We start from the raw sequence: 13,102 nt of genomic DNA, 5'->3' as shown, positions 1-13,102 counted from the left end.
AACTGAAAATTGATGTCATCATCTTCTTCCTAGGAAATCCTACTTCCCCATTCCTATGAAAAATCACCAAACTTTGCACAAAACTTTGACAATTCCTAACAAATCAACTGTAGGCTACCTGCTACAATTTTGCAACTTCAACCAGAATGTAGCCCTTATACTAGGCTATATTTTGTACGATTAAATCCAGTGCAAATTATGAAGACAACACTGTTTTTTCTTCTTTCAAAAACTGTAAAACTTATTAAACCTTTCTTGTCTCACAATTTTTGCTCAATAGGCTTTATGCACAGCTCCACTACTTCCTGAACTTTAGCCAGCTCCTTTATTTCCTGTCTTCCATTATTGGACAAACTGATTAATCCAGGTGTGTCTGACGACTCTGACCGTTGTAGTGAGGTCAGACACACCTGGATTAATCAGTTTGTCCAATAATGGAAGACAGGAAATAAAGGAGCTGGCATAAGATCAGGAAGTAGTGCAGCTGTGCATAAAGCCTATTGTCACCAAATGTGCTACATCGCATCTTCAGACTGTCCTCCACAAAAACCTGGTGTTTGATATTTGAAAAACTGAGCCTATAGTGCATGAAAACCTTTGGCTGTAAACTGTACTGTTAACATATTATACTAGCCACTTAATTCTTCCTGAAAAATAATTGACAATTATTTTGGTGTCATGGTTGATGAAGTTTGGCAAATATCAAAAACTGAATTTTTGAAAACATTTTGAATTCTGCTTTCATTTGAACATCTGCAGCCAATGTAAGAGTGGTATTTTTAAACATCAGTTTTTAATTTATGGATTAAAACACTTATTGTTAGAAACAAGTGACCAACATCTCCAAATAAAGATGCAATATGTAATATCAAAAAAAATGCTGAACATCTTCAACTGGTGGGAGGCTACAATATGCACCACAGATTTAAAAAACAAAAAAAATCAGTAACTCATCTGAAGGAGTCTGCAACTGCCCGGACAAATATCTTTTCATTTGTGTTGTGCACACTCATGTGTTAAGGACAGATTGAACAAATAAATGAAACACAGATTTTGTTTTTGACAAAGTTGTTTTTTACTTTGCAGTACAGAAATCATTTGAGCCCACGATGTTTTTTTTTTAACAGTTGTTGAAAACAGAAGATATCACAGGGCTCCCATCAATTCAATACTGCTGCAGTACACATTTGGTCCTTCTTAAGCAATTACAGTCAAACCACACTTCCCATCAATCTGCTGTCAATGCTCGAGTTTTCCATCATTTTTGCATAATACAAGAACTAATACATCTCCACTTATGCGTTATATTAACTGACTGTTGAAAACAGGTTCAGGTAGTTTATGCTGGACTATAGTCACCTTGTGGTGTAGTTTACAGTTTACCGTCTTGCTGTGCTGAAGAGTTGGGGGGCATAAAGACACACAAAAATATCAAACACGCACACCACTAAACCATTTTTAATTCCTAAAATCTGACAATTTAAGCGGGCAGGGGGAGGTGCCGCCTCACACAGCTGATCACTGTTGATGGGCCTAGATGAGTTCGAGTGGCCCACACCCTGCGAGGAACACTCAGCTAGTCATGATTTTACTCAAGACGCACGAAAACGAAGCCACTTTTCTCACACCCTGACATGGAAAAATACCTGGAGAGAAAAATAACTTATGTGCAGGTATCATATTTCTTCCAAACACCTTTTATACAATGACAGAAAAAAATAGTTTCCCCTCCACACACGCTCTGTCCGATATTGATTATGAGTTATCATTTTTATTTGGCATCTTTGGACTATGCGTCATCTTGACATGATGAAGCAGTATAATGTCAGGTATTACTGTGTGTTAGGCCTAACCATCCACCTGAATGTGATTTGAAAAAAGCATAGCTCCCTCCCTGAACCCTATCCAACAATTCTATATCATATCTCTCTATATATCATGAATTTCCTCAATGGGCGGGCCGTATACTTGGATAATCAGCCCCGCCCATTGGTGTGTACATTTTTGTGTAGGTTTTTCTATTTTTTGTAAGATTTCAGTTGTCGGCAGCGTTGTCTTTGATGATGATCAGAAGTGATGCGGGGCGCCCCTCTACTCTGCGGCGTCGCCGAAGATGTCCTGCTTCCTGCGCTCCATCTCGGCAAAGTCAAATTCTGAGCCGGTCATCCTCCGGTAGATGTCCTTGATGTCGTCACAGGTGGTCTCAAAGTGAGTTGTGGCGTCGTATGTACGGGAGATGAAAATCTGAAGAGACAGAAAGTTTACATGAAGTTGGTTTGTTTCCAATCCTCTAAAATGGAAACTTTCTCAGAACTAATGCTGACGACTTCCCAAGTGCACACAAGGTGGCAGCAAAACAGCTGCAAATATGGCCTGTTCATCAGTAAATTCATCTGTTACTTTACACATACTACCACTACTACTACTACTAATAATAATAATAATAATAATAATAATAATAATAATAATGATGATGACTCAACTCCACACACATGCAAAATATGATGCAGTATTAGTAGAATGAGATTCATATTTGTTATGGATTTGCTGTGCATTGACAGAAAGGTGCAACTATCTAAATAACTACACTTCTATATGATGTCCTTTGGACAATTCCAGGCGAATTCAACTCGGGGCTGTATTTTCATATCATTTTAGGTCTAACAGAAGGAATCTGAAGATTTTCAGTTTAATTGCTCCTGTTTTGCGGTAGTTCCGTCTGTCCCCGCATCGCCACGGCAGCAATGAATGGGAGCGGATGTAAGTTCCGCTGTTTAGGCTGTTTACAGCCCTCAAAGCCGCATTTTTTTCCACAGACAGCGTCAGGTGGCTACTCAAACATGCACCGAGAAGTTTATTTACTTCAAGCAAGCCGACATGTTTGTTAAACTAGATCTAATTCAAAGTCTCCCGGAGTCTCGTGCGAGACCCAGTTGCCGTGCGCGGTGTGTTCAGGAGCAGTGGGAAAGCTACCGTTTGTGTCATAAACACAGGAATATCAACTCTTGACTTGCTTCAAGTAAAAAAAACTTCTCGGCGCATGTTTGAGTCGCCACCTGACGCTGTCTGTGGAAAAAAATTGCGGCTTTGAGGGCTCTAAACAGCCTAAACAGCGGAACTTACATCCGCTCCCATTCATTGCTGCCGTGGCGATGCGGGGACAGACGGAACTACCGCAAAACAGGAGCAATTAAACTGAAAATCTTCAGATTCCTTCTGTTAGACCTAAAATGATAGGAAAATACACCCCCGAGTTGAATTCGCCTGGAATTGTCCTTTAATTTGAATTCCTTGGTGGGATATATGGATAAAAAATAATAATAATGATAAATATAATAATAACATAATAATAAAAAATAATTATAACATCTCTCAGATCTCATCCAAATGGATTCTGTCGGGAGTTCTGTTGCAATAAGTGTAGTGAGGTCCTTTGTGTTTCATATAGTGTCGGTGGTTTTACCTGGCTGTCAGTGCCCATGTCAGTGGGTCCGTACTGGTCACTAATGCTGACAAACTTCTGCTCGATGGGCTCCAGTAGGTCCAGGGCCGGCTTGATCTCTTTCTCGGGGTTGTTTGTCTCCACTGTAGTGCTGATGATGGCGATGTATTTGCCCTGTGCTGCCACGTTGTGAGCAAAGGAGATCATACAAACGTAGATGTCTGGAGAGAAAGAGAGAGAAAATTACAGTAAATACACTGCTGGTGTGACTGTGGAGGAGTAGTATCTGGTTTTCATCAGGAGCTTAACAGTGTTCATCTGTTTCCCTCTACTGTGAAAATAATAAAACTAAAGAGTATGAAGGTGGTTTTCCGTCCTCCGTGTCCTCACCGTGCTTCCTGTTGACCTGGTTCTGGGGGATGATGATCTGGCAGGAGTTGATGTCGCCGGTGTTGCTGATGGGGTGATTTAAGACGCAGATGACTCTGATCACCTGACCCACTTTGGTGGCGCGGTCCATGATGTAGCTGGGGTCGCAGATCAGCTGCTTGCACCTGGCGATCTGTGGTGGGCAAAGGTCACGGAAATACAAGCTTTAATAATGTATGATGATGCAGATTATGCTTGTACAACCTAAAGTGATCAAACATCAGGATGGAGAAAGATGCTGTGATGCTGTCATGTCAATATGGAGCACAGTCTCAGAGGCTCTCATGGAATCACTGACATGAAGCCCTGAGGCCCCGCCCAGCTGTATTATGGTGTTTGAAAAGTGCTCAGTGAGTACATATCTCCAGCAGACTGATGTGAACTGTGTTCTTATTTTGTAAAAGCTGCAGAAGTGCAGAAATCTGTGACTCTGTCTGGCCCTGTCAATAACGCTCATTTGATTGGTGCAATCCAACAACTCCAAAACGCTCTGGTGGACAAGTTGTGCCCTGCACATTCACCACGCTATGAGATAATGACGCAACGTTACAAGACGGAGTTGTTGTCGAGGCAAATGCAGAGACTGCTTGCCGAAAAACTGCCCCTGATGGAAATGCGCATCAACGGTATTGCATGAATTTACCTAAAAAAACAACTCTGTCTCGTAACGTTCTGTTATTATCTCATAGCGTGGTGAATGTGCAGGTCACAACTTGTCCACCAGAGCGTTTTGGAGTTGTTGGATTGTGTATTTGATGAGGGAATCCCATTAGCCTCCGTAGCGTTCTACCGCACCGTTCTAAAAACAGCTTGCACCGACAATTAAAAGGTAACAAACCTTCTCCTAAAACTATAGGGATTATGGCGATGGGCCAATTTGCCAAAATGTTGAACTATCCCTTTAAACTCCATGTGGACACATGGCTGGTTAACCAACTGGGATGCTGAATCCAGTGTGACTGAATTGCATCTCTGTGCTGTGATTCAAATCACATGGTAACAAACCAAGTGGTGAAGTCATAGGACTGAGTTGTGATGGTCTGGTCAGTTGCCATCAACACAACTGGACCCATGAAGCAGAGACGACAACTGGTAGCAAGTGTTACCAGGATTCCCCATATTTAGGGTTAGGGAGGAAACTGAACTGGAGGTTTCATAATGTGTCTTGTGTTGTTTTTTTACACTCCAGTGATAAGTGTTGTACACAGATATGAACCCTCACCTCTCCCTCAGACTTGACTCCCACCACCTTCCCGTTCTCCATCACGATCTCTTCGATGGGCTTGTTCAACATATACGTTCCACCGTAGATCGCACTCAGCCTGGAAAGGAAACACAATCGTATATCAATGACAATGACTGTCTACATCTTTACACTTTCAGAAAACATTCACATATTCAGCACAGGAATGAACATTTCTTGTGCTCTTCAATAAATTGACATAAATAATGCTGAATGTGAAAGCTGATATGTGTATTTCATTTTGTGATGTGACTTGAAGCAATTAAATGTCCTTGTGTAAACAATGCACAGACACGACAAATGCAAGTGTCACACGTCATCATACCTGGCAAAGCCTTGTGGCAGCTCTCCCAGGCCGTACAGTGGGTAGAGGTATGGGCTCTTGCCGTATCTGGCCAGGGACTCACTGTAAAGCTTTATCCTGTTTATTGATTCGCTGCAAGGTTGATCCAGGTAACTGTGTGAAGACAGATGAAGACTGTTAGAATCTACCGAAGGACGGCAACACAACGACAAGGTCTAAAAGTATAGACACAACACGTATCGATAAAAAAAACACTGACTCGTCTGTGCGGTAGAGGGCGAGGGAGTGTCCGGTGAAGTCGATGACTTCCTGGCCAAGGCTGAACTTTTGGAAAATGGCCCTCATTGTCGTCTTGTGCGGGTCGACGCCCTCCATGGTTTTGGGGTCGTTCTCGTCGAAGTTGGCGATGAAGATGAGAAACTTTCTGAAGCGCCGTTTCTCAAACAAACCCATCAGACCTTTTGAAGACAGGGAGAAGACTTGTAATGAACCACCGCCAACGCAGAGTGGGAGAAAAACAAGCCTTACAAAAATGAATTTCAAAAGTTGTTTCAAGCCTTCATAATCCCTGCTTAGTCATTTTTCTGTGTTCTCCAATAACTTACTGGATGCCAGAGCCTCAGTCTCAGTGGAGGGGACTTTGTAGATTTTGCCTCCCTTGTACACATAACTGCCTTCGATCACTTTGAAGTCCAGGTAGCGAGTCACCTGTGTAATCAGCAGCATGCGGACCAGCTGACCTGAGAGACACACACAAACATCATCTGTACTTGTCCAAAAAAAATGAAATCCTGAAACTATTTATCAAAACATTAACATCCTTTTCATTTTTACTCCTTTACTGATCTTTTCTGGCTGCAGTTAAGAGCCACTTGTGATTCCTGATTGTACTATGATACATCAGATGTAAAGAATCAACAACATACACAACCAACTGGGCTAAAACTCACAGATCATTTTGCACATATTTGGTTGACACTTTGCATGGCGCCCTTTTTGGCTAAAGATCTGAGATCTGGGTCACAAGCTGCGTGTGATATACAGGTGGGTGATGTCGGTTTACCATTGGCCATAAGAAATTTAGGGATGAGATCCACGTTCCAGTCCCGGCCTTTTCCCATTGAGTCAGGAGGGCTGCCAGGAATGTTGAAGCGCTTGTAGAGCTGCAGGGAGACATAAAGATAGAGATAACCGTTAGAGTTGGGCTTACTGCACTAAATCAGCACTTTTTCAGGAAATAACATTTCGCAAAAATGTTTAACTAAGCTCATGGTCAAGGTCCATGTATGGTCTTCCAGCACAAGGCTGCTCAAGAATAAACCATCATGTTAATAAAAGTTATGGATCGTGTTTATTCAAATGCAGAGAAAGAATTTCACTGTACTAGCTGTATATGTGACAAATAAAGTACCTTTTTATTCCTAAAAAAATATATATATACTTTATCATTTAATAGTTAATGTGTTAAGTCCAAAGCAGAGGGTGTTAAGAGGTGAACTCACGTCTTCCAACGGTGTGATGGATGCACTCTCAGCTCCGTAGTAGGAGTTGCGGTCCATGTGCAGAACCTTCTTCCCCTTCACCGACATAATGCCCGAGAGAATGCATTCCTGTTGGGAGAAGACACGCGGAGAACAAGACAAAGATCAACGGGTTATCAAAGTCTGCCTCTCCTGCATCCCACTGGTATGGCAAGTCATCTCTTTCTATGATTAAACACCGGGCAGATTTTTTTTCAATAGTCTAGGTTTTGTTCCTGCGATTAGATGCATTCAACTCATTCCAGTCCACTCATCGCCACGTCCACCACATCCAAACAACTGGACCGCCGTGATCCCCCGTCTGGCGCGCCTGTGCCGTTTAATCCTCTCATCTGTATGGATGAAAAGTTTTGTCCTCGGTGGGCTCGGTCCAGTTGGAACAGATCACTGGAGCAACTACTGTTGTGCAAAGTCCTCTGCAGACAGTCACAGAATACTGTTTCCGTCAGCAGCTCATCTCTGTTAAACATTACAGATACGACTATCCCACTAGAGCCGTCTCTCTCCCCTTGTGTCCTATGTCTTTCTATAACACAGACAGTCCAATGCAGATAATACACTGCAAAAAAAATCAAGTATTTAACTCACTGGATTAGCCACAAGCAGACATGGTTATCTGTTCTTAGCCAACAGAACCACACAAAACTGGATTTATACTCACAAGGAATTATCTACTGTAGACATCTACATTGTAGGTTTTGACCAACAGTTTAACACTAGATCAGCATCATCAGACTATATGGATATGGTTGAGTTAAGGCCTTATCACTATTATTTTATATAAAGGAGCAGGAGCTATGAACTGAGGTCTGACACACCCACTCAGCCATGTTTCAGAGGAGCTGAGGATGATCAAACAGTTCAGGTTCCAGAGGCTCGGTAATGATCGGGAAAAATCGGCATGTTTGCCAGAGTCTGGAATTCCCAGCGGTCAAAGGCCTTAATCCGATTACAATCCCGTGAGTTTGTGGATGCGAGAAACGCCGGCTGTGTCATGTGACTGTGTGTGGACTTTAAAACTTTTACTACTTGAATAGCAGCTTATACTTCCTGACAGTATGTGGTGTAACTTGTTCCTCACATGACAAAAAACTAACAACAAAGCATCTTACTATTCAAAGGTCAACGTGGCTCGGCCTATATGTTCTAACAGGAAGTGATGTGGTTCTTCACATCTGTTTGTTTCCACAGCTATTATACTATGAGTTAAAGGCTCAATGTCAACTGCTGACCGTGAGCTTTAAGAGCAGCAGCTGCGTTACAGACAACACAATCCTGATTCATAAACTTTCCACTCTCACCTCAACCATTAAATCAACCAGTCATGACCACAAACTGATGTAGAAAACGGTAAACTGGACACAGAGAAAAGACAGTCCTCCCAGAAAAATGTTTTTTTGTGATTGTTGCCGGCAAAAATCCTTGATTATGCGCCATGTTTTCTTAAAAAATGCAATGAAATTGCAGGAATTTCCAAAAATTGCAGTTTGATGAATAAGAAAAAAAAAGTGATTCCCCCAACACTCTGTTCTCACTAGGCTACTACCTTAATGTGAAGAGTCATTTCTAATGAAAAACAAAACATTTCTCAAACAAGTTCTGTAGCTTTACAATAAGAATACGCTACAACTTCTGTAAAAATGAATAAATTAAACAATAAAATTGAACGTGTGCTTCCTGTTTTACAGAAGTAGCTATTTGCTTGGTCTATTTTTGTTGGCAAATGATTGACTTTTCTGATTTGCAGACTTCATCATGTCTTCTTTACGGGGTTTGCAGCTTTCCCATGACGTCACATCATAACGTCCCCAAAGCAACAGGAAAATGGCTGCTCTTATGTGTAAATGTGCGGACTTTGGCTGATTATGCGTTGAATTTGCATAATCACATTTTTCTGGAAGAACTGAAAAGAGTTTAAGCAACAGACAAGTAGACACTAGGAAGCCAACACCTGGGCACTGTCAGAGCTGTTGTTTACCACAGAAACCGTGTGTTGCACAATTTGTGTATATGCTGCATTTCCAGGCAGAGTAAACCTTCCTGTCAACCCCAACCATTCGTCATCAGTCTTTAGAGCAGCTCTCGTCTTCACACGACATCCGTACAGAGGAGAAATGGGAAGTCACATCCGTCACAAAGCTTGGTCTGAACATCAATGTTCCCACTTAAAAATATCATTATGTCAGTTAATTAAGTAAATATTTCTCACTGTGGTCGTGTTGCTATGGCACTATCATCCAATTTCAATGGAATCATGTTGTGCTCTCAAGGCCGGCTTCACCCTGTCATCCTCTTGTATTTACGTTTACACCCAATGCACAAGAGCCTCGGCTCAGGAAGCCTGTTTATGGTTTTGCTGCATTCTCAACGTGATCTCACAGTTGACAGGACGTGGCCCTGTGAACCTCAGAGCTAACATCTACATAGGTGCTGTCCCAAAAATAACGCACTGCAGTGAAACCTGATCACGTCTGTCTGTAAATGCTTCATCCACTGTATGACGCTGCAATAGCAGCCTCTTGAAGGACGCACAGTATGGCTACGGACGAGTCTCGGTGGAAGACGGAGCTGTCCTGATGTGTCACTGTCGCTCCTTGTGGTTGACATGTGACAAACTGGCCTGCTGCTGCTGCTGCTGCTGCTGCTTATATAAATACGGGCTTGGACACAGAGCCGGGGGCAGCCTAGTCATCACTACCTCAGCCAGATGGTAGTAGCCATGCTGACGGAGAGGAAAACAAACTGATCCAGGATACACTCAGGCAGAAAATTAAGCCAAATTAGGAGCAGAGGCAAAGGCCCTGTTCAATTTTTAACACATAAGACCCATAAAAAAATCTGAGAGGCGGCAAAGTCCAACGCACAGAGCCACAGCTGGATGGGTCTCCGCAGTTCAAAAGGATCACAGTCACATGATAAGACATCACAATCACAGCATGACGATATGAGCTTTAACTAAAATCTCCAACAGACTTGTTTCTTGAGTGTTTCAGGTCACAAGAATGTTTTATTATGGGTCCCCATTAGCCCTCACCTCAGTGAGGACTATTCTTCTAATGTGTTTGCTTTCAAAGCACCAAACCCACCAGAGCAAGACGTTATTTGAAATCAAAAGCGCAGCAATGAGAGGAAGAATTAATTGACTGATGAGTCATCATTCATCAGTGTCTCCCTGCAGACATCAGCGTCAATATCTAGAAAACTGTCACTTGTTTCAACATGAAAAAAACAATTTGAATGCGTAAATACAGATTTAACTTGCGAGGCTATGATCAAATATCTGTATTTTGTGATTTGTGCAGTTTAACTGTACTGTACTGTTGTCACTGCATTTATCTGTTGTGGCACTCAAGAACTGTCTGGCTTCTAGAGTTGTTTTTTTATGACTGTATCATGAATGTATTTCAGTGGGCGATTTCAGTTTCTATACATACTGCCCTTTGTTATTTGTTCTGTTTTGAAAAGGCAAGCTTCGTTCCTATTGTCCTTAACGCCGCTTCCTCCTTTTGATGGGCACAAAGCCAGCAGTAGCTATGTTCTTGATTTATCATTTGATGTAGAAAACTTGAAAACAGTGGGGGGGGGGGGGGGGGGGTTTGTCTGACCACCAGAGATCTAACCCCCCCCCCCAAGATCATCAATTTAATATCACATAACATAAAGAGAGGTAAAAAGTCCTCCATGCTTCATAAATTATTTCAGGGTTTATCAATTATTGACGGTTGCCTATAACATTTTTCTGGAGATCAGCTAATCAATTAACAGACTGTTACGGTTAGAGTGGTTGTAAAAACAGAAATTATACATTTGGTAGAATATTATCGCACTGCAGTTTTTTCCTGTTAGAAAAAAACCATGTTCCCTTTACAAATGTCAATGACATCACCTTCATCTTCACATTACCACTACATTGAGCATCCGTTCTGATTTCCTTCTAGTACTGCAGTTGTTGTGATTGATACTCAACTGTCAGCACATCTGTTGAAATGCTGCCATACTCGCTTGTTCTTCATCAGCTTAAACAAAGGATGGGCTAATAGTCTACTATACAGAAGGAAGAGGGATGCATTTTAAAAAGAGGTGGTACCTTGTCACTACTTCTGGATTATATTCAGTATAAGATAAAAAAGGAGACAAAATGAGTGGATGTCACCTCAGAGTATGATCTATGTGAATAATAGCGCTCACACATATTACGCTGGAACAGTGGTGTTATAGATGTGTCATCTGTTTTGTTAGTGTAGTGTGGTGACATCGCAACGCTCGTGTTGTAGTGAAAGATGAATGGGGAAGTTGTCAGACTTACAGAAGCGAAGTCACTGATTTGCATCAGGGAACTAAAACCATGTGAAGGGTAAACTACAACACCTCAGCCTCTGTGTGCGGGGCTTTTCAAACTGGCAGCCAGTCAGTCTAGCTCTGGCTCGCTTTGCAGTGTATGTCCGGACTGTACTTTCGGTTCCTCAGTCTTGGTGGAACCACACCCAAATGTGAGCTACATCAACACCCGGCCCACCAAATTTTTAACCAACCCCCTTTCTTTCTTTCCTTTTTTTGTGCTGTTTTTACCCTGCTACCTTTCCATTGCCTGCGCCTAGCACTTTACACTTAACAATGTTTGCTCTCTAGATAGAATAAATTACACCTGAGCTGCAGGCGGTTTTTTCATTTTAAAAGTGTATCAATGCTCCACATAATATGAGAAATTCAAAAACTGCAGAGAATCTAGTCCCTGAGAGCTGACAGGAAGCTGACCAGTGGCCTGCAATAAAAGTCATCACGGGACTACCACGACACGGTTCAGCCATGTAGAGTTGACAGTCAGGAGGCCTGTTGGGAAGTATGCTTTTTGTTTGTGAGGCTGTGGCATGATTCACGCTGACGACATTAATTTCCGGGTAAACAAAACGTTACATTCACGGGGAAACAGCTCAAACACTGCACAGTGAACACACCTCATATCACACCGCCACCGACCATTTACTTTTCAGCGTTCAGTTGAAACGGTGCGATGAAGTTCAACTTCAAGTTACGGGTCAATAATTTATTGCTGAAGTTTGTGAAGACCAGTTGCATCGTCGTCCACATGAGTGCAGCTATTCAGAGTCTACTGTCACACAGCCAGTCCGTGCTTTTCCCAAAATGCCTCGCTGTTAAGGGAAACTACAGAGCCGAGGCTTCTTCAGCTTTGCGACAGTAGCTACATTAAGCCTGTGTGCAACAATTCAACCCGTCAGCCTAAACGTAAACTGAACACAGAGCGAGTTAGGTCGCTGCTTTGTGGTTCCCCCCACCTAAAAATACACATTCAGTCTGCAACCACGTCTACAGACCCAGTGAATAAAGGATTCACCGATGAAGCGGTGACACGTCGTTACAGGCTCTTTTACAGGCTCGTTAGTTAGCTTCATTTAGGTCGGCTAACGTTAGCGGACTACGGTAATCATCCGCGTTATAATCTTATCTTGACAGAGAAAAGCTGCTCGATTTGGCGCTCAACCTCCGAGTAACCGGCTGAGTAGCCGGGTTTAACTGCGTCCGCGGCCGACACGGTGCTCACTAACCACGGCTACAGACAGAGGGCTTTAACTCTGGTCTGAGTTAACAGTCGGTACCGCGGACCTTTCCGGGCATTGATAGCAGGCTGCAGGTAGCACAAAGCTAACAGTTAGCGTCCGCTGCTTCACAGTTTCCATTAAGTAACGCTGCTTCTGGGTTAGCGGGCTAAGCTAGCTACTTAGCGCCAGTCCTGCTGATTAGGCCCAGTTAGCCCCGGAGCGCAGGCTGTCAAGCGCTAACTGCGTCGGTTAACAGGTTGCAAATCGCCCCCGCGCCGCCGCCCGCAACGTTTCGACTGTTTCTCACCGTGAGTCCGGTGCCCAGGACGATAACGTCGTATTCTTCATTCATTTTTCCAAATCTTTTCTCCTCGGCTTCAGAATATCGGGAAAGAAAATGGAGACCTGCGGGAGTGGAAATGAGAAGGGGCTGCGGTTCAGCGTCAGGCGCCTCGGGGGCGGGGCTTCTCCGCTGTCAGTCACTTGGGAGAGGCGGTGCTAAGCGTTCGGTTGACAGCTCGGCTTTGTACGTGAAGTAAAATACTACAGATTGGTTTCTTACTATTCCTGGTCTCCTGCATAGAT

At 42.9% G+C, this 13,102-nt stretch overlaps 1 protein-coding gene across 1 annotated transcript; it reads right to left on the bottom strand.

Moving 5' to 3' along the window:
* Positions 1-1,744: 1,744 nt before the first annotated feature.
* Positions 1,745-12,970, bottom strand: gdi2 (GDP dissociation inhibitor 2). The gene is made up of 10 exons (XM_083999188.1): positions 12,825-12,970; positions 6,921-7,028; positions 6,482-6,581; positions 6,024-6,158; positions 5,678-5,876; positions 5,440-5,571; positions 5,094-5,193; positions 3,833-4,004; positions 3,464-3,663; positions 1,745-2,244 (listed from the first exon to the last, which is right to left on the bottom strand). Exons 1-10 carry the CDS (start codon positions 12,867-12,869, stop codon positions 2,092-2,094), a joined length of 1,344 nt encoding a protein of 447 aa, XP_083855314.1. The 5' UTR covers positions 12,870-12,970; the 3' UTR covers positions 1,745-2,091.
* Positions 12,971-13,102: the final 132 nt, after the last annotated feature.

This window comes from Trachurus trachurus, assembly GCF_905171665.1.
Source record: "Trachurus trachurus genome assembly, chromosome: 23".
Taxonomy (NCBI): domain Eukaryota; kingdom Metazoa; phylum Chordata; class Actinopteri; order Carangiformes; family Carangidae; genus Trachurus; species Trachurus trachurus.
Note: the sequence above shows the minus strand (reverse complement) of the source record. Positions and strands in the feature narration are given on the sequence as shown.

What these genes read in the sequence shown, in the direction of transcription:
- gdi2 (XM_083999188.1), bottom strand. Translation starts at nt 12,869, where the DNA reads ATGAATGAAGAATACGACGTTATCGTCCTGGGCACCGGACTCACG. An exon ending in GACTGAGGCTCTGGCATCCA is followed by an intron (nt 5,877 to 6,023) that starts GTAAGTTATTGG and finishes TGTCTTCAAAAG; the next exon opens with GTCTGATGGGTTTGTTTGAG. An exon ending in GCCCTCTACCGCACAGACGA is followed by an intron (nt 5,572 to 5,677) that starts GTCAGTGTTTTT and finishes GTCTTCACACAG; the next exon opens with TTACCTGGATCAACCTTGCA.